The sequence below is a fragment of the Ammospiza caudacuta genome, chromosome 3 (assembly GCF_027887145.1).
Source record: "Ammospiza caudacuta isolate bAmmCau1 chromosome 3, bAmmCau1.pri, whole genome shotgun sequence".
Taxonomy (NCBI): domain Eukaryota; kingdom Metazoa; phylum Chordata; class Aves; order Passeriformes; family Passerellidae; genus Ammospiza; species Ammospiza caudacuta.
The window spans coordinates 12,721,490-12,745,555 of record NC_080595.1 but is presented as its reverse complement, the minus strand read 5'-3'; the positions used below and the strand labels follow the sequence as shown (position 1 = coordinate 12,745,555).

Genomic DNA, 24,066 nt, shown 5'->3' with positions numbered 1-24,066 from the left:
TTACAAAGAGGGTGGTATTTAGTTGCAACAGCTCCATTTATAGACAAATATATTATTGTACATTATAGTGGTGAATGGCTCAAACCTTTACCTTGTTTTGCTCTTAAAAACGTGTTTGCACCACTTCAGCTTCCGTTAGCTGAGCAAATAGCTGTCCTTGTTCTGCCACTGAAAGATTAAAAATCCATAAGAAAGGTATAGCTCTGTGCTATGTATTCACAAGCATTCACCTTCTCCTTTCCCTGTGCCACTCCCCTCTCCCCACCCAACTCAACTTGGTCTGGCCTCTGGGTTAGCATTAAACTTATATACAGCCTCCATTAAAACAAAATTAGGAGCCAGTGATAGTTCTAATGTCCTTTTAAAGCACAAGAAAAGTCATTGATTTACACATATAAAAGTCTTGAGTTCAAATTTGTTAAAAAAAAAGGAAAAATCCATTTTTAAGTCAAGTTGGCATTTACATATTGCCAACGTATGGCTAAGCCAATGAAAGGGGGGAAAGAAAAGAATTTCAAGACAGAATTTAAATATTACAAAAATATCTTTTTTTTTCTTTTTTCAGTTTCCTTTAAAAAAAAAAAAAATCAGAAGGATGCCCACTTGCTATTGCTAACTGAAGCATGGGAAGAAGGTACAGACCAGTTGTCTTTGATCCTTGAATATCTGAAACAAATTCAATGTAAAGCTGAACCAAGTTTCCCACACAAACAGCGGTGGCAGATTTATTTCACTTGAGATACAAATGCATGTCCACATGACAGGCATAATCTGACCAGGAGGTGGAGGAAATGTTTCTCTAAGTAAGCGCAGGGAAGGAGGGCGAGAGAAGGCTGGCACGGTTAAACATTCTGGATTCAGAAATGCAGTGCCCCACAGGTGCCTCTGCACACAGGCTGTGCAATGCTCTGCACTCCTGATATGCAAGTACAGCATCTTTCAGCAACAGGATCCAGAATCAAAGAGCTTGGTGGCCCACTTGTTCAAACCGCTAAAATTACTCTTTCGTGCTGTTACTCTTCTTCACTTTCATTTTCTGGTTCCAAATCAGAATCACCATTGATTTCCTTTTCAACAGTCATGTCTTGTTCATCATATTGCTCCTCTTTTTCTTCATCTTCATCCCAGTTTTCCTGGGGGGAAAAAAAACCCAGAAATGTTTGAACCTTTGTCAGTCACACTATTTCTGCTACAAGCAAATGGGAGAAGATCTGGTCCAACTCCACTTACGTCAGAGTCTTTATCTGCAATCATCTCATCATCTGAGCCTTCCTCCTCTGAGGACTCTGCAAAAAGAAAGCAATCTCTCAGTCTGGGGAACAGGCTTTAAAATGTCATTGTACAAACAAAGTCCAGTCCCACGTGCTGCCAAGTGTTCAAACTGTGCTATTTCCATACCAAAACTGACTCTACCTGGAGATGAGGTAACCAACACCAGTTAGAGCAGGTCACTTCTGTTACCAGTACACAGGCGAAGATGCAGAAGGAAAAAAGCCAAACTGGAAGTACACACACATAACGGACATCCCCTATATTGATGTCCTGCTGACTCAAACACAGCAGTGCCTTCACCTTAGCACAAGGGCAGGTAACATTAGAAATTTTAGGTTACCAGGTAAGTTAAAGAAGCACACTGGATTTCCAACTCACTGATTTCTTCATTTGTGAAGCAAGGCTGGGAGGGAATTAAAGGAGATAAAAGGAAGGCAAGGAAGGAGTAACTAACTACAAGATGTCTACATCATTACCCACTGATTTTCCTGACATCTCACAAAACCCCTCAATCTGCAGACTGTACACTGTAGATAAGCACAGGTGCATGGTGAACAGCCATCAAGTGTAGGCTGTCATGTGAATTCAGGAGATGAGCTACACTTAGCATAAAACACTTACCATCCTCATAGACCAACTTTGCAGTCTGATTAACCTCAGGTACATCCTGAACTGTTTGTGATGCTGCAACCTAAATGGAATTTAAAGATTAGCCTTAAATTAAATAATATATTTCAACCTTAAAAGACAACAAAACTCCTAACAATGTAAATTAAATCTACATTAAGGGTAGCACGCATTAATTCACTCACAGTGCTGGTTTAACAGCCAAAAAAGTACAAATGAAAAGTAAAATCAGAGAGGCATCTGCTCCAAAGTGGCCCAGTGCCCCCTGTGTACTCCTCTTTCAAATTCTATGGGTGAGCAGATCTATTTGACAGGACAAAACAGTCCCAGTGAGCAGGGACTGTTGGTTCGGGTTTGGGTTTAACTGAACTGTCCTGTTGACAGGACAGTCAATTGATGGCCTGCTCTGAGCATTACCAACATTCCTGGGCATTAAGGTGCCCAGGACACATCACATCAGCTGCAATCCCAACAGGAAGTCAAACAACATCCCTGCACATCCCATGTTATGTAGTTGAAGCTCACCTGGGTGACAAGAATGAAGAGTCTTCCATGCAGACGGGAAAGCTTTTGCAAAGTTTTTACTCTGCTCTCCATCAACTGGTATAACATTCCCAGCTGAGGAATAAGGTCTGGCAACTTGGGAGAAGAGACAGATAAAAAAAAAAAAATGAAGCTGTTAACAAACACATCCCAAATGTTTTTGTTTTTTAAACTACTTTTGTATGTTTGGAACAAGCAACACTTGCTTATATTATTGTAGACAGAAGGGGGAGAGCTGAGCAACCACCTCCAGCCTGATCAATTAACACTTAGCCATGTTTAGAAGTATCATCTACTTTTAAAGCATGGCAGTTCTTAGCCTCCTCCTTCCCAGTCTGTGCCACACGCAGGGGCAAAGCACTGCTCAGAAAGCTGTGAACATACACCAGCGTCCCAATGCAGCCTCAGCAATGGTGCAAGTTCTGCTGCTCAGCAATGCTATAACAAATGGCAGAAAGGACTGACACTGCCCAAAAGTCTCTTTCTTAACCCAGCAAGAGTGTTGCATCCATCACTTGTAAGGCAAGGCTGGACTTCAATCCAGAAGCTACAGCTTCGGCACCCTTACCCTATAAATCTGGGCATGCCCAAGACAGCCTCAATATGAGCATTTTAAGAACAAAGAAAATTTAGTTCTGTAAGATCTAGTGACACAGACTAGATTACTCTTTGGCAGTAATTTTGCTCCCTCTCACAGGTGTGACATAACCTATCTTAGTTTGACTTTGGGATGGCTATAATTATGTCAGGGATGACCGAGACAAACAATTTATCAGCAAAGTGCAGTGGGCTCAGCAAAAGTGGTGTAAGCAAAGCTCTCTATACATTGATTTGGGCACTGCCATATGCAGAGAGCAGGAGATTCTTGAAGAAAGAAAATACATTTATTTAAGCATTTAAACATAGTTTTTTACTTAAGTGCACGGGCATGAATGAAAAATACTTACTGTGGAAAGGTAGGATGCATGTACGGTAAAAACAGACTTCAGCCATCGAACCATTAGTGAGGCACTGGAAAAGAGAAATAAATTATATCCAAGAGATACTGCCTGAGAGACATCCATTTCACATCCTAGATGCTAAATAGTTCTATATAAAGTTCCTCTTTAATTAGAGAGCAAGATAAATGCTCTCTGCAGATGGAAATGTAAAGTTTGGCTATCCTCACGAGGTATGCAAGTTATTTGTTAGGAAACGAACAGACATTTCAGTGAGGGACTAAACTAGGCAAGCTCAGGGGTCTGTGCTTCTGAACTCTTTTATGGATGGTCCAAATGAATAAAAGATCAAAGCATGCTACTTTCTTCTCCACCTACAATGGGGGAATTTAAATCTAGAAAAAATAAAGTCAAACCCAAACCAACCTAACCCCCACAACTCGGCACAACCCATCTCAACAAAGTTGTCCTTATGGCAACATAACAAGATAGAGGGGGAAGCTGGTTCTGTAATTAAACACCACATGAAGAGATGTCTAAATACATTTGATAATTACAAAGTCTCTACACCTGAGAGTTATTTTACTTATTGATCAGGTCAATAATGTAAATATTTGGGGCCTTCAGTTACATTCTCAGGGTTACATGCTTATTTCAGGTATCCTTTTCCATTTTTATTTCACTTCAGCCACCCTGACCAAGCACTGCTTTAAGTGTTTAAATTCCTCTTTTCACCTTCAGCAAGGTGAGTTTTTACCTCTAGATGGTGGAGTTTAATTGCAGTTACTATGAAAATCTATCACACACATGGTAGGAGGGACCATAGCACACACATGAGAAGTTTTAGGTGAATTGAACTGTAGCTGAGCTGTCTCTTACCTGTATGGGTTGCCTTGCAATCTCTTTGTAAGCTAAAAGGACAAGAAAATCCAGTCAGCAATAAGTATCAAACATGGTGAGTTTAAAACCCCAACATGAGATCATTTGACAGCCCCAATACTGAGGCAGAAAGTTCTCCAGGCATTTGAAGCATGCTGGGATTAACCACTGCCAGGCTTCAGAAAATTACACTGCTGGCTCTACCACCCTCTACACAGGCTGGCACCTTGCAGAAGCTGGGTTTCAGTATTACAAGAAAGCTGGAGCTTTTAACATGCAAAATATCCACTGAAGCTTAAACCTGGCAGGAATAAGTAGGAGGAAACCTCTTACTTTTCATCTCTGTTAATCTGCTTAGTAGAGCAGTTACAGGGTGGAAAAGTTGGGGAAACAAGTGAAGAAAGTAATGGCCAGGTAATGACCATTTCACACAACAAATCTCAAGCTTCGGAGAAGACAGTTACACAAAGGTCTGACCATCCACTGAGATTATAGAGCTGAACATTTGTCCTTAGATCCCCTGACAAAGTTCCCAGGGAAGAAACACAGCATCTCATTAACATAAGCCTAAGGAGGTGGTGTAAGACCAAACATTCAGCACCAGGTTATCTGCATAATTCAGTTAAGATCAGTACCATTAAAAAAATTTAATCTTATTTGTGGTCAGCACATTAAAATAGAAATTAAAAAGGAAATTGAACCATTAACTTATGCAATAGAGCATCATTCACATAACTAAGCAACTAAGCAATGTTTGGTTTAAAAAAGTAATGTCTAGTCAAGGCTAATCATTACAGTATTTCTGTCCAAATAAAGAGTTTATTTAATATCACTGAATAAGCAGTTCAGAAGCCAAACCCCTTTTAAAATTACTACTAAGTGATGTTCAAAGTTTAAGTACAGCAAAATGGACTTTCTGATCCTTCTAATTATCATCCATGTTAGTAGTTGAAAAGAAGATGTAATGGTGATTATTTGCCATGGACTAAACAAGCTTTTGCTTAATCTCTTCCCTTTCTTTTCCCACATAATCATTTAAGATCATAATACACTATCTAATGCTCTGACAGTAAGCTTTGACAGTGACACTTGGTCCTTTGGTTAAGCTTAGCCAGAAAAGATAAGAAGTGAATCAGGAATAAATTAAGAAACATTTCAGTACTCTTATGGCACCAAACCAATTTCAAAAACAAAGAGCCATATCCTGGATTTCAGCAGCTGGAAGGCAAATCACATGTGGCTTGTATGACAGTACAAGATGTGCAGGCTCTCTTACCTCATGCAGCAGTGGAATGACAGCATGTATAGGCATTCTGGCTACTGTGTTCTTTACTATATTTTCTTTCCTTGTGTTAAGCACTTTCTGTTAAAATGAAAAAAATATGATCAGAGAATAATTCAGCTTTAATATATGTATGGGCAACGAGGAAAATCAAAAATTCCTGCCTGTATCTCTCTTCCTACTCCACTACTTTTTATGCTGAGGATAATGAGTGAAAGATTAGCTATTAAAAGGAGTTTCATTTTCCAAGTCAGGTACAATTAACAAAGTCAAGGCACTCAATAAATCCATCTAAAACAATCTAGCACTGCCTCTAGTCCACCTGCCACATGTTAAAAATTATGCATTACAGGCACATGAAAATCTCCCTTGGTATTTTCTGACTTCCATAAATAAATGCCTTTCACTAGCAATTGTGACAAGAAATTTCTGTTCAGCATCAAATTCCTAACAGTTCTCTGCCCCAGTACTATTATGTCCAAATGTAAAGATAAGCTTTTCAAGTGAAACTTGTCATCAATTCATTTTTCAAACAGTACCTGCCTGAAAAATGTACCCTCAGGAGACTAGGCACAGATTATGCTCCAGTCCAAGCTAAAGGGAGCAGAGGTGCATTGGTAGCACCATTTGTAAAACATCTGAACTGTGACATAACAAATTTACCATAAACAAAGTGCTTTCAAAGATCAGGGACTGACTCAGAAACCAAAGCAGGTAGCAACAGAAAAGTAACACCAATTCATAATAGCACTGCCTTGAGCAGCAAACCAGCAAAAAGCAGCTGGGAGAAACAACAGGCTCTGAACTGTTCAGCCTTCCCTGCTTTCAGGGAGGCTCCCCACCAGTCCCAGTGCACAGACTGAACAGCTTGCAAGACTTACATTTAGGATTTCTGCATCATTGCTTTCCAAGCCCTGGACCAGCAGCACAGCAAAGCTGTCTGTTTGGGGAAGACCACCGGGAGTTTTGACTTTGCTCACATCAATGTCCAATGCCCCGAGGCGCTCCTCGATGCTCTCCTGCACAGGGGAAATAAGGCAGTGGTGTCTCAGAGTGGCTTCTCACAAATGTCAGCTGAAAGCAAAGTACCTAACCTGGAGCATTCTCACTAGTTCTGCTGGAGAACACAAATTTTGTGTGTTTTTTTAAATGTACTGACAGAAGATAGCATAAGAAAACAAAAGCAGATGAAGTTTTGGCTGAAAAGCACTAATCTGTCTTGGCATAGGCAGCAACAAGTGTGTGACAAAGTTCTGCAACAAGCTGGCAAAACCACAGGCAAGGCATAGAGGGCTTGAAAGAAATGTTTTGAGAAGGGGTAAGTCTCTTTCATATAGAAAGATGGTAACATTAACCTTTCTTCCACAGCAAACAAAGCAAATCCAAGTTCACCTAAAGAAGGTATAACGATAATTTGTGATTCTAGTCTCTCCAGTCTTGCTGAGTTTGAAATAAGAAGCCTTTTACCTCTGTCTCTCCTGGTTTCCTCTTGTTCTTCTTTTTCTCCTTTCCCAAGGCTGGAGTTTTAACAGCTGTACTGTGTCCTGGAATGCCAGGTACTAGAACTTTGGCGTCCGAGTTCACCACAGGTGTCTTTACCTGGCACACAGAGAGAACCACATTTGCATGAACTGCTGGCATCCTGAGCTTTCTTCCCATGTAAAATATGGATTTTATTCTGCAACTCTCACACATACGGTAAAACCAGCCTGACACAACCCATTTTCTTGACATGAATATTAGGCAAATCCAACATATTTAAGAGAATTAATAACCTCAAGAAACAGACAGTTACTTTTCATAATTAACTAAAGCAATGGTCTCTTGGGAATAACCTGTGAACCACTTTTCTTACAAGCTTTTGCTGTAACATTCCCAGAATTGTTTGTATCAAACAACATTTACTTGGATGTTTTGGTGGCAATAGATAGATACCACCTGTGCTACCATTCAGCTCCATAAAACCACATGCAGATTAATTCAGCATGCACTGGAATGCAATAACTGACCAAGAAAAGCAACACAATGTAACAGCAAAAGGAAGTCACTATTCCCTTCAATCCCAACTCTCCTCTTCTAGGGATTGCTCACAGAACTCAAGTTGTCTGAATTAGGCTGTGACCAGTGACAAAAAGAGACACCTTAGTTTATACCAAACAAGCTGAGGCACCATCTTCAATGAACACAAAGGAGGTGGAATTTTGTATTTAACAACCAAATGCTCCCCTGACTCACAGAGAATGTAGAATATCAAAAGTGCATTCTCTGCTACTTCCAGAACGTTTCTCTAAACCATAGCACTTCTATGCAGGCCGCTATAAAAGTATAATCTTCCAATAATAAACTTCCAATTTCCAAAAAGTTGATTTTCTGCATCAAGAATTTTACCACAGCACACCAGTGGCGATAAAATACTCTGCCCTTAGCTCACCACACTCATCACTGACCTTCTCCCCACAGGGCATGCTCAGACAGCCAAGAGATGTGTCTTCACTGGAATTCAGCAAGAAGCGAAACCAAGATGGGTATCATCACTGCATGCCACACTGGCCCTGCACCTGGCCCTGCTACCCACCAGCCCCAGGACTGAGCAATCAGCACAAAACCCTGCATGGCTGATGGAGCACCAGCTCCAGCAGATAATAACTGAAGGGTCAGAAAAACAGCACTGTCTGCTCACTTCACTGGAATTTCAAGCATTTCAAATCTTCAAGGCCTTGAATATGCACAACGTTTAAGAACTTTACAGCCTGTCTCTAAACACCCAGGGGATCCTGCATGAGAGAACACACTGCCAAGTGGCCTCAGTGGACACTGCTGCCATGCAAGTGCCAAGCTCACATTCCCAGGTCCCTGTGAGCAGGAACACATGAAGGCCACACCAAGAAAGAGCAAAAAGGACTTGCCCATTAAGGCTCCACTACTTTTCATTTAGACTCTAAAACAAAGTCATCCCACCTTCACCCTAAGCCATCAGGGTCAAAGAGGTTGTACAAACCAACAGACTCCAAGGGAAGGACTGATCTGAGGCAGGAAAGCCACACCAATCAGTCCTGTCTCTCAAGCAGATCTGCTGAGTTACAAGAGGGCCACTGTGTGCTCTTGCACATACCAGGACACACAGGAACCATGAAGATCTCTTTGCCCACACCTGCCTGAGTGCTATGAACATCTATAGGTATTTCTGCAGCTCTGAACAGGTCCATCCAGAAATCCAGTCTCATTTTAAGAGAGCAGTGAATATTACCTTCTTCATTTCTGAAAGAAAAGAAGAGAAGCAACAAAACCACACTTTATGCAAACTCACCTTTGTTACAGCAGCATCTGTTTTAAGTGACAACACTTTCTGGATGTCCCGTACCAAACATATGTGGGATTCACTGGTGTTCAAAGACTAGGAGGACAGGAACAAAACCAGTTAATATATTTGGCACTCACACCTGTGATTCATGATGCTACTGAAAGCTGAGAACAAATTCCAATGGTATAAATAAGAATGAATGTTTTTTTCACTCTAGAACACCAGCTCCTTTGCCTATCTGCCTTTTGTTACCACATCTCTATGCTCTCCAAAGACATTTACACAGGTAAACTGGAACTGTATTAAAACCAGTTTCAATGGCCTAACTCAGCAAGAGCTGAAATGGCAAGAAACAGTCAGCAATGGCATCAACCTGCACTCCAACTAAAAAAATGGAAGAATACAAATTGCCTTTCCAAACAGCTTGGGTCCAACTGTTACACCTCTCAAAACAAGGGCAATGAATATATGTTGTATGCTTATATAATTTCAAAACAGTAAAAATAAAAATAATAAACCCAAACATTTTTCCAGCTGGAAGCAGCATGCAGTGCATATTACAGAATGCAAACCCCCTCTGTTAAGTTTTACATACCACTTTCTCTATGATGGGCTGTAAGGCGTTTCCATACACCAGCAGCAGAGACTGTTTGTCTGTGCAAAATGCAGCTGCTAGAATAGGGACTGGCTTTGGTGTGGAGTCCCCATCCCCAGGTGTTGCTATCTGAACAGTACAGTTTGATGTTAAGGGTTTTTTGCAATAACTGGAAAAAAAAAATTAAAAAATTTCAAGATGTTTAGCTTGAACACTTCAATATTTTGCACATTTAAGCATCTTTCATTAGCAGGTCCTCAGCAAACTCAGCCATTTTACACCTTTTACAGATGGCTAAGATGAGGCACAGACACACAAAATCTGGGTTAAAGCCACACAAAATACCAAAGTGCAACACAGTTCCCAACAAGTGAGTGCTTCAAAACCTTGCCCAGTAACCCAAGACAAAGAAGCAGCTGGAACCTGATTCTTGAGCATTTATGAGCTTAAAGGCAGCAGCATAACACAACTGAGCTTTGCCTTGCAGTAACCCCAGACCTCTCCCAAAGACAACCCTCCAGGTGAATCCTAACTTACCCATTCAAGATATGTTCAAATAAATGCAACTGCCCATCTCTGCACACAACTGCTAACTTCACAGGCTGAAAGAAGGCACAGTAAGAGAGCTTCATTAGATCAAAGAAAAACCCTCCTGGAAGTTCAGGACATCAAGAGACCCCCTTCTGAAAGTTTAGGACATCAAGAGACAGCTGTGTAGCTACAATCTGAACTTTTTCAGTATTTAAGAACATTACACTAAATCTGAAAAGACCAAAGATGTAATCACTCAGGAACATTCAGTACAAATGTTAGAAGATTAATAAAATAACTCACAACTGTACTTTATTACTAGTAATATGCACTGAGTTAAACAGTTTGCACAGTAGCAGACACATGTCTAGAGGCTCAGCTCTGCAAAGGCACTGACTCTGTGAGTATGCTTAGAGGAAAGAAAATGAGATGACTCCTCTGAGAAACTAAATGACAGGGGCACGTTACTGAATACTCTCCCATACATGCAGGAAGAGGGAACTGGAAATATTAGAAAAATACAACATGAAATACTGCTCTGAGAAAAGGAATTTAAAGGCAGCAGGAGAAAAACGTTTTAAATAATTATGGGAACAGTTTGTGAACGTGTTTCACATTCACACATTTTTCAAAAGGCAACCACTTTGAAAGACTTGTGCTGTTAAAACTGAGAGACTTGGCAAATGTACACTGCTACTTTAACTCATTCAAAGCTAGTTAATTCCAAATGCAGTTACACTGCCAAAAACACTTGAAATCAGAAATAAACCAGGACCATACCCAAACCAGATTTTTAGAAATAATTTATTTTGTGTTTTTCTTTACTGCCAAGTTGAAACAACCATTTTAATTACTAACTTGTTCTAAATAGGAAGCAACTGACATTTCTGCCATCATGACAAACATTTCTGAAAAAGCACACTGGATTTGAAGTTAGTAGCTTTGAAAAGGAGCATTTCAAACTACCAGCTTTATAAATGCACCTGTAATAAATATTCTTAGACCCATGAATTGGTATTTGGATCTCAACTCTGCATAACAGAACCCAAAAGGAAACCAAGCCTCTTTCTTTACACCCTTAAAAGGAAACTGATGTGGTAAGTGAAAATTGTTGAATATATTTGTTTACAAACTACTGCTCCTACCTCTTCTTTGACTTCTGATACAGTCAGGTCCACAAAAGTTGGTTCATCTGTTACTGTGAAAGACATCACAGCATTCTTTTCTTTCCTATCTGATCTGATCTGCCTGGAAGACAGAAAAAACAACACATTATTTACCAGAGCACAAACAGCATCCTCTGCACCAGACAAGCATTACAAAGCCTATAAATCGCTAGTAAATGTGGCGCTATCTCCTATATCCAAAAGCACCACACTGACATTTCAATGTTCAGCTTACAAAATGTTCTAATTTTTAAGAGCAAAGTAACTCCACAAACTGAGCAAGAAAACTGCATAAACCTTACAAGAAGTGCAAAGAACAAGGAGGTTTATTACACAGTATGTTCTGGCACACACTAGTGATGCAAATGGCACCTGGAAGCATGCTCAGACACAGCCAAGGAAAATCTCGTCTTCACTCAACAATCAGTGAGTCGAAACCACCAATACAGAGATCATCACTGCATTTTTCCAGAGTGCCCCTTCTGCTTTATCTTGTGTAATCACAGTCACTTGATGGCTCTATGCTCAAAATGATCAGTCACAGATGATGAAAAGCTTACATACCACACACTCAATAGTCGGTCATGTATAGCTCCAGACAAGAAGTAAAGTCCTGTAATTCCATCAAAGGGTTTACTCTCATTTGTAGGTTTCACTGTGGTAAACATTAATGATGACACTGATGTAGCATGGCCTGTGAAATGCTAAGAGAAAAAACAGGACCTTTCCATGATTGCTGTAAGCAGTCATATGGCAAAAATCAAAACATTAGTTAACAAACATTAGGAGAGATTCAAGCGTTACTAAGTCAACAAGGACAGCTCAGTGGTTTGTAACAAGTGATCAGTTCCCTTGCATTTCGATACATCCAGGAAGCTTTTTCTGACCTGCCAGTTATTTATCAACATTTTAAAACTTAAATGGGGAATCAAAGGCAAATTCAGTGGGACTAAATCCATGCAAAAGAAATGACATCCACCTGCTGTTACTGTCATAAAGCATTCCCCTCTGCCCCCCCAGCTTTCCACTTCAACCTTTCCAATGGAACTAGATTCAATTGCATTCTCAGCTTAAACAATGGACACACGTGTGCTGACACTAAACTTGGGCAACACACCACCCCCAAGGGCCCCCCAAAAATTGGCTTTTCAATCTACTTTTGCAAAGAGTGGTTTTGGTCATTCTAGAATGCAGACATACATGGTAGCTGCCATGTGCCAGCAAGCCCACAGTAACAGCACGTGTGACACACTCACCTGACAGGAGATTCAGAGACTATCCCTGTCCTGTCTGCTAGCAGGCAAGAGAACACGGCAGCATTCACGGATCAGCTAAAGCATGGCCATTTGCTCAATGTCTGAGCCCTGCTCAGGGAACAATAAGGAGTTGCTCCTATGCCTTCCAACTGTTTCAACAGCAAAGCTGATAATGCCATCAGTTACATGAAGTTTAGCAAGAAAACTCGAAGGCTTTGTGGAGGGACTCATGATAAAACCCATGCCAGCAGTAACTGATACGGTGGTGAACAGAGTTCTCCTGACAGAAGGGTATCAGACAGGGACCCAGTTAAAAAGAACAGCATCCATCATTTTCCTACAGCCTTGAGAGAGGATGCTGGCAGCATGCTCAGAAACAAAAATTTAATGTCCTGATTCAGTTCTCAGCAAGTGGAAACCACAGTTTAGGGTACCATCACAACAAAAATGTCCAGTAACCCCAAAACTGCTAATTGTATCCTCACACACAGTGAAATGTTTTAGATGTCTGATCAGGAAACACGAGGTAGGCAGTGTCACCAATCAAGAAGGGCATTGATTTGCACCTAGTTAACAGAGGTACTTACTCTGTAGACTTCTTTGGTCTCCAAATCCCACAGTTTTATAGTTCTACCAGCTGACAGCAGCATTTTTCCATCTGGACTGATGCATAGACAGGTGACACTGCTATTGTCGCCTTTCCACTTACTAGAGTTTGGATGGAGTTTTTGTACAAAAGGAGAAAGATGGAGAAATAGAAAAAAAACAGTATTCATTAGGATAATCTCAAAACCACTGTGATGGAAAATTTAAGGTAAAATTTAAAAAACAGTGATTTAAGCAGTCAAGAAGTCAAAGCTATTCTGCTTCTGCATTTTGCTTTCAAATTAGTTTACAAAAAAATACAACTCAAAAATATGAAGTTATTCAATCCTGAACTGCTGACTTTTTTAACACTTGCTTACTCTGTTCTGAATTCCTCTCCAAGTTTTCTACTTCTGAAACTAGGGCAAGAAGAGCCATACCATTTTCAAGACTTCTCTATTCACTAATCCATTCAAAAAAGTCTTCTCAACACTAAAATTCAGAGTTTCAAAGCCTGTTCAGTTACTGACCTTCCTCCCAAGTCTCTGAAGCCACTGACAATAATAAACTTCACCTTAATATTTTGATTGTAAACAGCCTTCCTGGAAATATTTCTAAATAACTTTCACATGCCCAAGAAATTCCTCTTCTGTTTTCTAAAACAGGGATCATTTATTGTATCACCTTTGATAGAAGCTGAAAATTTTATAGCCCACAAATATGGACAACACTGCACCTTACAGAGAGTATGACAAGATTTTGTGTTCTCTTCTGAAGACAAGATCATGACTTAAGAATTTAAACCCTTTATTAACATAAATTAAGAAGGTATTTTTAAATGTACTAAAAAGATGAGTCTAAACTAGACTTCAGAATATAAAGTACAGCAAAAATACCTTGGTTTGCACTTTGGATACTCTTTCTATAATTTTTACAGGAAAGAGTTTTAAACAGAATCTCAAAAAGGACATGTCCAGAATTCCTCCAAATAGTCAAGAGTGTTTATGACATGAAAAAGCTACAGAGTGACAAGAAGTCATCCAGAACGTTTCAGTCTATCTCTCTACAACACCTTGCTTGGCCTCTTCAGCGACTCTCTCTTCCCCAACAGCTTGTCCCTCTGCTTTTTCATGTGTGCTGCACACACCTCCTGAAGTGGCCCTATGGAGTACTCCTACAGCAGCAGGTGTCAATTCCCTTCCTAGCAGTCCATACCTCTATAGGAACATGTCTACAAGCCTGCAAATCAAATTTAAAAACTTTTAATACCACTTCTCTACCCCAGGAGCAACATCCTGATTTCTCTGTGGGTTACACAAATATTAATTTCTGGGTCCTGACAGGTGTTGAGGAATGCAGGCACCCTCATGTGTATATTGGGTATGAGCAATTGATGTGGATAATTTGTTCCTTCTGGTAGGCAAAACTTTAGAACTGATTTCTTCTACTCTTTCCAAACTGAGTTACCTTTGGTAGGACTCATAACATTAACACAGAAAATTTTCAGGTAAAGACCATGATGTTACATTGCTCATGTACTTTCTATCTATACACTCTGGGAATGATTTTCTGTTGCCATCTTTAATTTTAAAGAATACAATGCTTCAAATTACATTTCATAACCACAGTCCCCCCATTCCGTGGTCCCTGGTATGGGAGGGGGCAGAGGGAAACATCCAAGATGTATGGCAGCAAAAACTCTCCCTTTTCCTGGGCAAGCAGCATGGCTGGGACACATCTCCAGTACTTGTACATGAACACACACACTGTGGGATACAAACAGGGTGAATGAGAGGTCCATGGGCAGCTTCAGAGCTTTGATGTCACTGGATTCACAGAACAACAGTGAGATGCCTTGCAAGACAAGGAGCTTTAGGAAGGCACTTCAGCAAAGACATGCCAGGAAGGCAAAAAGAAGAGGGGCTTCTCCACAGAGAAGTGTAGCACAAATGCATGGAACATTCCTTTGAAACAAGGAAAGAACATAAATGCACAGAATAATCCAGGAAATGAGAGGGAAGGTTATACAACAAATTCACCTGGAAACTATTTCCAGTCACTGAAAGGTCAAAAAAAGTTTCTGGGCACATCCAGCATAGAATTACAAATGGTAAATCATGTCTAACCAACCTGATTGCCTTAATGAGACAATCTCCTTGGTTGATGAGGAGAGACACATTAAAGTTGTCAAAAGCATTGCTGAAGCCAAGGTCTCACACATCCTTGCAGCCAGACTGGAGATCTATAGCCTGAATGGATGGTCTCTAAGGAAAGCAGGATCAGGCTGCATCACTGAGCTCTACCAGCTGTGATCACTGGTGTGAAGTCCAGCTGGTGGCCAGTCACTGGTGTTACTCCTCCTAAGGACATCCCAGTAGTGCTTAATATCCTCCATAACTGCCCCAGTCTCCATTAATGATCTCAGAACACAATGCACACGTAACTTCACACTCAATCCCAAGTTAGGGAGAGCAGCTGATATCCTGGAGGACAGGGCTGCTACTCAGGGGCATCTCAGCAGGCCTGAGAAGAAACAGGCTGTCAGAATCTCAGACCTGAAGAGGACAACAAAGTCCTGCAGGCTGGGGACAAAGAGCTAGGAAGGAGCTTTGAAGAAAAGAGACTTGCAGTCCCCTCACAGTACAGCTGAGCAGGAGCAAGCAGGGAGTCCTTGTGGCAATGAGCTCAGCTGTGGATGATCTGTATGATCTGCATTAGCCAGAGCGCTGTCAGCAGGTCAAGGAATGGGATCCCTCTGCTCTGTGCAACTCCTGAAACTGCACCTGAGCACTGTGTTCAGGGGGACAGGACACAATGTCACTGACATGGTGGAGTAAATCCAGCAGGGGGCCACGAGGGCACCTCAGGGACTAGAGCACATAATGGAGGAGGGAAAGGTGAGGGAGCTGGGAGTGCTCAATTCTGACAGAGAAGGCTGGAGGGGGATTTTACAGCCATCTCCTGCTACTTTACATAGGGCCTAAACATTATACAGCCTAAAGATCTCTTTCCTAGGGATACCAAAGAGGCTACTGATGAAGGGCTGCTTGCAGTGCCCATGCCAGCCTTAATAAAACCAGGAGCACTGCAGTAATAACCAACAGTGGAAAACATCACAGAAACAACATCAAGAGAAGGATCAATGGGCTATCAGTAGGCTTTTATTGAAGAAAAGGAACCAGGATGTTCATAGAAATCCTGGTTTCTTCTTTAAAGTTTAAGAACAATTTGACTTCATTACAGAAGAAAATAACTGCCTACACCAGACATTTTGTTACTCTGCAGTAAGCTCAGTTTTGCTCAACAGTACTTTTAACAGTAGCAGCCTGCTCAGACAGCCAAGTGGAAGTGTCCCCACTGCACATCAGCAGCAAGCGAAACCAAGTGGGTTATCATCACAGCAAGGCCCGTTGAGCAAAGCTGGGTGCATGCAGCAGGCTCTACTGGAATGCGATCTTCCAGTATCTAATCAAGGATTTTTTTCTAGAATTTAGATTTTTCAGCATTAGTGGGACTTTCAGTCTTTCAGTGTCACTAAAAGTTAGCATGGAGGGATCCCAACGCCTCTCAGAACAGTTTCATCGAGCCTTTCCAACACACAGAGGAAGATACCTAACTATGACAACTATACTTTCATTCCTTAATAAAACCACTTCTGATCTCAGAAAAATAACAGCCAACAGTCACTTTGTGGGCACAAAGCCTGGAAAGCAGAGTGCAGCATTTCCAAAACCTGCAAGGGAGAAAGCACACAAAAACAAGAGTAAAAAAATTCAAGTGAAAAGCAGCACCACTCACCACTTTACTTTGCAGGTCTGTGTGTTCCATTCCACAATGTGTTTGTCATCTGAACAGCTATACAAGCAGCAGCTCTCTTGATGCCATCTCACACAGTTTACTCTACTCTCATGACCACCATCCTACAAAAGATAACACAGGGTCAACTCACTGGAGTAGTCTTGACAACTTGTCCACACCAACAATGTGAACAAGGTGCTTTTGAGAGCTAAATTCCAATCACTGGCATCTTAAAGAGTGTGTGTGATTTTAAAGAACATACATGACAGTTATATAAATTAAAGGTATTTCACATTTTGGTACATACACATAAGTATTTTGGCTTGGGTTATAGAGCCTAGAGGAGAAGAGACATTGTCTGCAGTTTTCTCACACAGGGAAGCAGAGGGGCAGGCACTGATCTCTTCTCTCTGGTGGACAGTGACAGAACCAAAGGGAAAGGCAAGAAGCTGTGTTGGGAGGTGGTGAGCCAGGATGGATATTATGAAAAAGTTCTGCAGAGGCTCCCCAAGGAAGTGGTCACAGCCCCAAGCCTGCCAGAGTTCAAGAAGCATTTAGACCATGCCCTCAGGTGCACGTGTGACTCCCAGGGCTGTCCTGTGCAGGCCATGTAGAAGACAGTCCATAAGATAATCTGATGTGTGTGTCTCAAACACTGACAGCCAGACTGCCAGGGAGCCAACCAAGGACTGCTGGTAAGAACACACTGGGAAAGAACAGGACATGGCTGGAGGAGGGGGCATGCAAAGGAAGGGCAGCACTTTGCTGGTCCAGCCTTGTTCTGGCTCCTGATGATCAGCACAGCACAAGCACAGGAAAGACTCAAGAACTGGGCCTGGACTGTTGATAAAGGCATTCCCAGCAGGGGGGATCCAGACCACCAAAAACCTCCCAAAGCCCTCCAGCCCATTTCCAGAAAGGTCTAGAGCAAACTGCACATGGTAACTAATTCTCATAGAAAGTGACAAACTCTGCTCCAGGGTGAGCAGAGCTGGTCTATAAGAAATGCTCCCAACGTTGAACAATGGCTGCCCCTGGACACCCCATCAGCTGGTTTGATGCTGGAGCCAGGACTGGTGACTTTTCTTTCTTCATTCCTTCCTTTCTCTCTCTCTTCTCTTTTGCCCTACCCCTTATTCAAAACCCACTGCAGTGCACTTAAATTAGAAGACACCAATTTCCATGCCAAGTGTATAATTCACTGATACAACTTTGTAGATTTTGTGGGGCTTGTGTCTTTTGTCATTCCTTTTTGACCACAAGCACCTACACACCTGCATGATCCCTTCAGTTTCCAGGTGGATGCTACTGGACAGGAGACCGATTTTGTTGATCCCTTCCAAAAAAAAAAATTGTCTTGCCTGCTGTTTTTACACACACAGCCAAACAAGGCCAACCATATGAAATCTGCTCAAAGGACAGAACAGCCACAGGTGTCTTGCTGAAGCGATCTAAGTGCCTCCTTCCTTAAGGGCACTCAGAGGTGAGTAGCCTTCCTTCCCTTTGTATTAGCATTCAGGAACAGACTGTCATCAGACCAGAAGACCCCTTAAGCAGTATCACTTCTCTTAACAACCAAAATCTCTGCAGCTCCAAATATAACCCTGAATTATTTATGAAAATATTTAATGGAGTCCATTTCACTATTTGGATTGTAACAACCTGCTCAGATTACTCCCGAAGGTATTGATGCAAATGAGCTTTGAGCAAGACAAACTACACTGCAGCAAGATACTCTGTTCAATAAAGATAGCTAAAAGTAACATCTCTTATTTTAACAGGAATAATCTTTTAATTCAACCTATATGTAGAAAGCAAAGTACTCATATAACCTGCTATCTTCTATGGAAAAAGAGGGTTTTCAAACAAACTACAACTACACTTTTCAAACACAGTTCTTCCATATGATGGAGTTGATATCATTAGTTACTGACACTTGCAAGCATCATAATTCTCAGAAGCTGCTCCTTTCTCTAAATTCATGTATGTTTATCACCCTACCTACAACTTTTGAGTTTAGAAGCAAAAGTATACCCAAGTATCTCAAAAGTATTGCACAGCCATTCATATGGATTTATTTTGCTTGTTATGTAACCCACAACTAAAATGGAGGCTTGGGAGTTTAGAAAGGCAAAATTAAAGTCACTGTGTATTATTCAAAAGAGATCATGTGCTGAGAGCTCAAGAGCTTCCACAAGGGAGGTAAATTTACAGAACAGTCCACCAGTGTGACACCTCCCCAAGCATTGATGAGTTCTCTGCCCTTCCAGAATGCCATGCAGGAACTGAGGGTACAACAGTCCCACCAAGGATTTAACTCTCCAGTGAGGAATTTCATCATTACTGTTATTTTTAATGGAAAGTAGCCAATCCATGGACAGTGTTAAGATGTTGCACTAACTTAGAAACCAAGATTTTTTTGGCCTAAACTGACTGAAACCATCAGTGTTTGGTAGCATGTGATGAAGAGTGCAATACTTACTAGCTTGCTCTGTAATTCTCCTTTTACTGTGCTGTACAACAAAATGCTACCAACTGCTGTACCAATAGCCAGGATATCTAACTGCTTGTCCACTTCTCCTCCAACTTCAGACTTCCGTTTTTTCCTCTGGGGGCCATCCTGGAAAACCAAAAGAGACAAACTGTGAAATACATCAGTCTGACTGGCTAATCTCAGTGTTAAAGCAGAGGGAAGAAAAACCTTGAGAGAAGTCTGAGATCCAGACAGCCTGCACAAACACCAATAAAATAATGAACACTGAAGGGTACACAATCCTTGAAACTCATCTTGCACCTCCATGAAAAAGGGTAACAAACTTGCTATGAGTCACTTGGAAACACCTGGTATGGACCATTTTGCTACCACCCCAACCACATGCATGTGGGGAAGAAAAAACACAAAGTTTTTTACAAATTTCTTGTCCAGAGGCAAAAGTAAAGATTAACACATTCAGAATACTTCATCCACAAAATGGAAATGCTTGATTGTGATCAATTTAGTTTTTTCTCAAAAGGGTCTTGCAAATCTGAAGCATTCATAATGCTTCTTACAAAGAAAGTGCTACCACATCCACAGAGGGAAGTGACTGGGATTCAGAGGAAAGTGCTCTGCCCAGGTCCTGCTGTCTGCACCAGAGGTCCTCAGGTGATCAGGCAATTCATGTCTCCAAACTCTTGCTCTGCAAAGCTATCAGCCACCTCAAGGAGGGATTTCACTTTGTCTCCCTTAACCAAAAATGTGAGAATGCAGATCACTGAGAACGGAAGAAGGAATAAAACTGGTTCTTAAGCACATGAAACTGAAATAAATAAAGAGGGCAGAAGAAGTAATCATATTCATTCTCATTGGGTTAATCACTAATTGCACACACACACAAAAAATAAAAAACTATTCAAGGACATGAAAAGAAAAAAAATCACTAATGCCACTGATTAGTTTTTAAATTGGACCTTGGTAAGCCTCCTTACATTTCTTATATCACAGCAAAGCATTCTCCCCAGTTTAAAAATTACACACATGCTAATGCTTCCTCTGCACAACAGATCTATTTTCACTGACAAGCAGCCTGAAGAAGCCCAAGGAGACTGATAAATGTGAGCAAGCAGCTCTGCTCAGATTCCATGTCTTGTAGCTCATCTGTTTTACATGACACATGACACAGTGAAGACAAATAATTTCTACTCAGGTCCAGAAATATGACAATCAGGATGTGGTAATTTTCACCACAAGTAAGATATCAAAGTTTGATAGTGAAGGATAAATATTTTGGCTCTTTGAAAAAGGATTTTCTATTCCTTCTGTACTTAACAGAGTTAACACCTTCTGCAAAGAAAAGTGTTTTGGTTTAGGCCAAAAAATACAAAGTTGCTGTAAAGATAACTTTTACATCAAAAGCATACTATTGAGATAAGAGATTACAATTAGGGGTTTTTGCAAGTATTTGTTTAGGCTTTATCTTTGCTGAGAAAGAAAAATACATTAATTATAAAATATTTATAAAATATTGAAGGATATTTATAAAATATAATTATAGGATCTATTTATAAAATATTAAAAGACAGATGCTGAGAAACTAATGGCAATTAATTGAAACTGCAGTCTGACATGCAAAGCCAAAGGCCACAGAGCAGAGATGCAAGTACAACCTCTGTGTTTTCAGGTACTTTTCCATCTTTTTAAGTAGTTTTAGCAATCAGCCCACACACCCCTGCTGCAAAGCAAAGCCAAACTTAATAACAGACTTTATTCTCTTCCCCTGAATAAATCTTTCAACTGATTTTTTTTTTTCAGTTTGCCATAGCAAATTTCCCTGGAACAACTCAAAGGCACAAGAGAATTCCCACAAGTACAGAGTTATTTCCAGGGTCAGGAAAAAGCAAGGGACAGTGAAGGTTTCTCCAGGTTTTTTTCCCACATGGATCTCTTTACTGAGCACACCTTATCAGCAATATGAGGGGAGTGCTTTATCAGAATGTTCTGCACAAAGAAATGCCAGTGGAAAATTCAGACACCTGTTAACATTTGAGATTATTTGGAAAAAAAAAACTTTAAGAACTTAAAAAAAAAATCTAACTTCTCCTCCCTGCATTAAATTAGTACACAGAGCAAATGACCAGTGCCCTTAACATCCATGTGCGATTCACTTGTGGATGAGGGTCTTAAATAGAAGAAAGAGCACCCTGTTGTCATGGACAGGATAAATATCAGTTTCCCTGTCATTTGATTTCTTTTTCAGATTTATGGAAGCTTATTTAGAAATCCTTCAACTTTGCCTGAAAAAGCACAATATTTTAATTAGTAGACATATTAAAAAGAAGTTACTTGAAAAGGAACTGTGCACACATTTTTCCATAATGTTCTTCCTTGACTTGATAAGCCACGGAGACTTTCTAAACAGAAATCTGCTGCTCACAGGTGAAATAAAGCACTTAGAGCACTGAAATGGGGAGAAATCTAAAGGTCTGGACACCTGACAGTGACAGAGCAGCTGCAGCTTGTTGGGAAGAGAATGGAAGGAGGTGTTTTGGATGCTGGAGGTGCACTCCTGCACAAGGCACCCCGTGCAGCAGGAGGTGATGGAGCTGCACACAGGAAGCACTGACTGCCACTGGAAGCTCGTGGGCAGGGAGCATCCCAGCAAAGGCAGCCCTGCATCAGCAATTCCAGAGCCTGCAGCTCCAAACGTGAGCTCTGATATTCCCCTGCAACACACGGCCTCCATGAAGGTGGCAGCAGCCCAAAACATACTGAGTTTAAGTGTAATTTGGCCAAACACCATTTACAGCTACCCACTGGCAGAGCTCTACCCCTGACCACCTGATACAGAACTAGACAGATATCAACTCTCCAGGAACAAAAGACTAAAAAACACCAAAAAAAAACAGATCTAATAAAATGGTTTTGGCATAACTATGCCAGTTTTAGTTCTACAACTCAGTCTAAGGGAAAAACCCAATGAATTTTAAAGGTTTTATGGTACAATTGTTGTAAGAAACAGCATGTTTCCCAGCTCCACTTCAAAATGGACTCGCTTTGGAGCAGGGGACAGGATTCAAACTACTGGAATAACTAGAAAGCACTGAGAGGTGCATAAGGTTACTTTCAAATAACCTTAAATCAGGTTAAATTCAAAGACTTGTGGGGCTTAGGAGTGTGCCTCTAGAAAAGGTTATTTTAAAAAAACAGTTTTAAAAGCCCCTCAGAAACTTCCTGTGCTTGACTTATGGCACCACAGCAGCACAGTGTGCATAGTTTAGTTTTGTTTCATGCAGGACAGATTAACCCCATTTCCACATGCCAGCTTCAGTGAACTTAAGAGCAATGAACCTATACAGCTTTGCAAGTGATGAACGGATTGTTCTTACTGCAAAACTCCATGAAAAAGGAACGGGTTCAGGCCACCTAAAACTGACTCTTTCTACTTCATTCTTCACATGTCCTGGGAGGTTTCAAGGCTGCTCAATGGATCAAAACAATATTGCACTTCTTTGGGTTGATAATCTGTGTTTTAAGCATTTTAAAACAGCTTGAACAGCATTTAAAATACATTGAATTGCTGATATACTGAAACACACTTTAAAAACCCTTCCCTACTTCTTATGATAAAGGGGGTGGATTTCTCATATTTTATGCAGGTTCTGCATTCTTTTTTTCCTCAGGAAATAGTATATTCCAGCTAAAAAATTACTTCAACATAAAGAAGACCAAAAGGCACCCCAGTACATACTCCAGATATTTTCAGGTTCAGCGTTCACCTGAGGTGACGTTAACTAAAACTCGATCCAAGGTGGAGAACATCCAAGCACTCCCCGATGCACGCTGTGAATTAAAACTACTGAGCACCTTCTTGCAGGATTCCTGGACTCGGGAAGATGAATCATAGACAGTGTAGCAGCTTGCACGGGAGTACTTCCAAGGCTAAGGAAGTGTGGAGAGAGCCTGCCTTTACCGGAGAGGTACCTAAAGGGGTGCACAGCAGCTGACCCGCTCTGCAGCATCGCCTTTTCAATTACTCAAGACGTGCTATCAATTAACATACCTCGCTTCTTCAAGGAAGGCTTCGTCCACGCAGATAATATGAGAGACAAATGGTTTTCAACAGTCAGTGCTTCAGTCGAATTTTTGTTTTAAAAACCACAAAATTAAGCCTCCAGCGCCGCCTCCCCCACCGACACGTGAAATTTACCATAAGCAGCGCAATCCTGGGAGGGGGAGCGGCTCCCCCCGCGCCCCCCCACCCCAGGGCGCGCCACACGTGGGCACCCCGCACACCCCGGGGCCGCAGGGGGACGCGCCGGGCCGGTGCCCGAGCCCCGCGGAGCTCCGGGACCCTCGCCCCGCTCCCCGGCCCGCCCGGCCACATGGCGCCGGGAGGGCGGGGTGAAGCCGAGCGGGCCGCGGCCACGCGTCAGCGCCGCTGGGGTGGCCGCCATCCCCATCCCCATCCCCATCCCGCTCCTCACGCGTGCCCCCCTCCCGCCGCCTCCCCGCTCCCTCCCCGCACGCACCTTGCTGGGGGGCTGCCGCGCACCCGCCGGGGCCCAGGCCAGGCACGTACAGGCGGCGCTGAGGTGGGCGGAGGGCACGTACTCGTGCTGCAGGCGGCTGCCGGCCGTGTCCCACACGCGGAGCCGCCCATCGGGCCCGGCCGAGGCGAACAAGCGGCACCCGCGGGGGGAGAAGGCGCACGGAGAGGCCGCCATGGCGCGCGCGCTCCCCTCGCCTCTGCCCGGCCCGCCCCGCGCGGCGCATGCACGGCCCGCGTGCTCGCCCCGCGCGCCTGCGCCGCACGC

General features: G+C 42.0%; 1 protein-coding gene and 3 non-coding genes across 4 annotated transcripts; all 4 read right to left on the bottom strand.

The window, feature by feature from the left end:
- Positions 1–23,999, bottom strand: WDR43 (WD repeat domain 43). Its single transcript, XM_058801671.1, has 18 exons — positions 23,782–23,999; positions 19,256–19,393; positions 16,774–16,895; positions 12,978–13,098; positions 11,699–11,838; positions 11,114–11,216; positions 9,975–10,039; positions 9,438–9,606; positions 8,849–8,935; positions 7,009–7,140; positions 6,423–6,560; positions 5,536–5,622; positions 4,260–4,291; positions 3,390–3,453; positions 2,425–2,538; positions 1,894–1,963; positions 1,231–1,286; positions 1–1,133 (listed from the first exon to the last, which is right to left on the bottom strand). The coding sequence occupies exons 1-18, from the start codon at positions 23,974–23,976 to the stop codon at positions 1,014–1,016; spliced, it is 1,953 nt and encodes a 650-aa protein (XP_058657654.1). The 5' UTR covers positions 23,977–23,999; the 3' UTR covers positions 1–1,013.
- Positions 8,005–8,081, bottom strand: LOC131556396 (small nucleolar RNA SNORD53/SNORD92). Its single transcript, XR_009274632.1, has one exon. It is a non-coding gene; the product is annotated as a small nucleolar RNA SNORD53/SNORD92 (small nucleolar RNA).
- LOC131556399 (small nucleolar RNA SNORD53/SNORD92) lies at positions 11,515–11,598 on the bottom strand. Its single transcript, XR_009274635.1, has one exon. It is a non-coding gene; the product is annotated as a small nucleolar RNA SNORD53/SNORD92 (small nucleolar RNA).
- Positions 16,302–16,379, bottom strand: LOC131556398 (small nucleolar RNA SNORD53/SNORD92). The gene has a single exon (XR_009274634.1). It is a non-coding gene; the product is annotated as a small nucleolar RNA SNORD53/SNORD92 (small nucleolar RNA).
- Positions 24,000–24,066: the final 67 nt, after the last annotated feature.

Coding starts and splice junctions, on each gene's coding strand:
- WDR43 (XM_058801671.1), bottom strand. CDS start 23,976: ATGGCGGCCTCTCCGTGCGCCTTCTCCCCCCGCGGGTGCCGCTTGTTC. Junction 11,839..12,977: donor AGACCAAAGAAGTCTACAGA/GTAAGTACCTCT, acceptor TTTTTCTCTTAG/CATTTCACAGGCCATGCTAC. Junction 6,561..7,008: donor GGAAACCAGGAGAGACAGAG/GTAAAAGGCTTC, acceptor TCCCCTGTGCAG/GAGAGCATCGAGGAGCGCCT.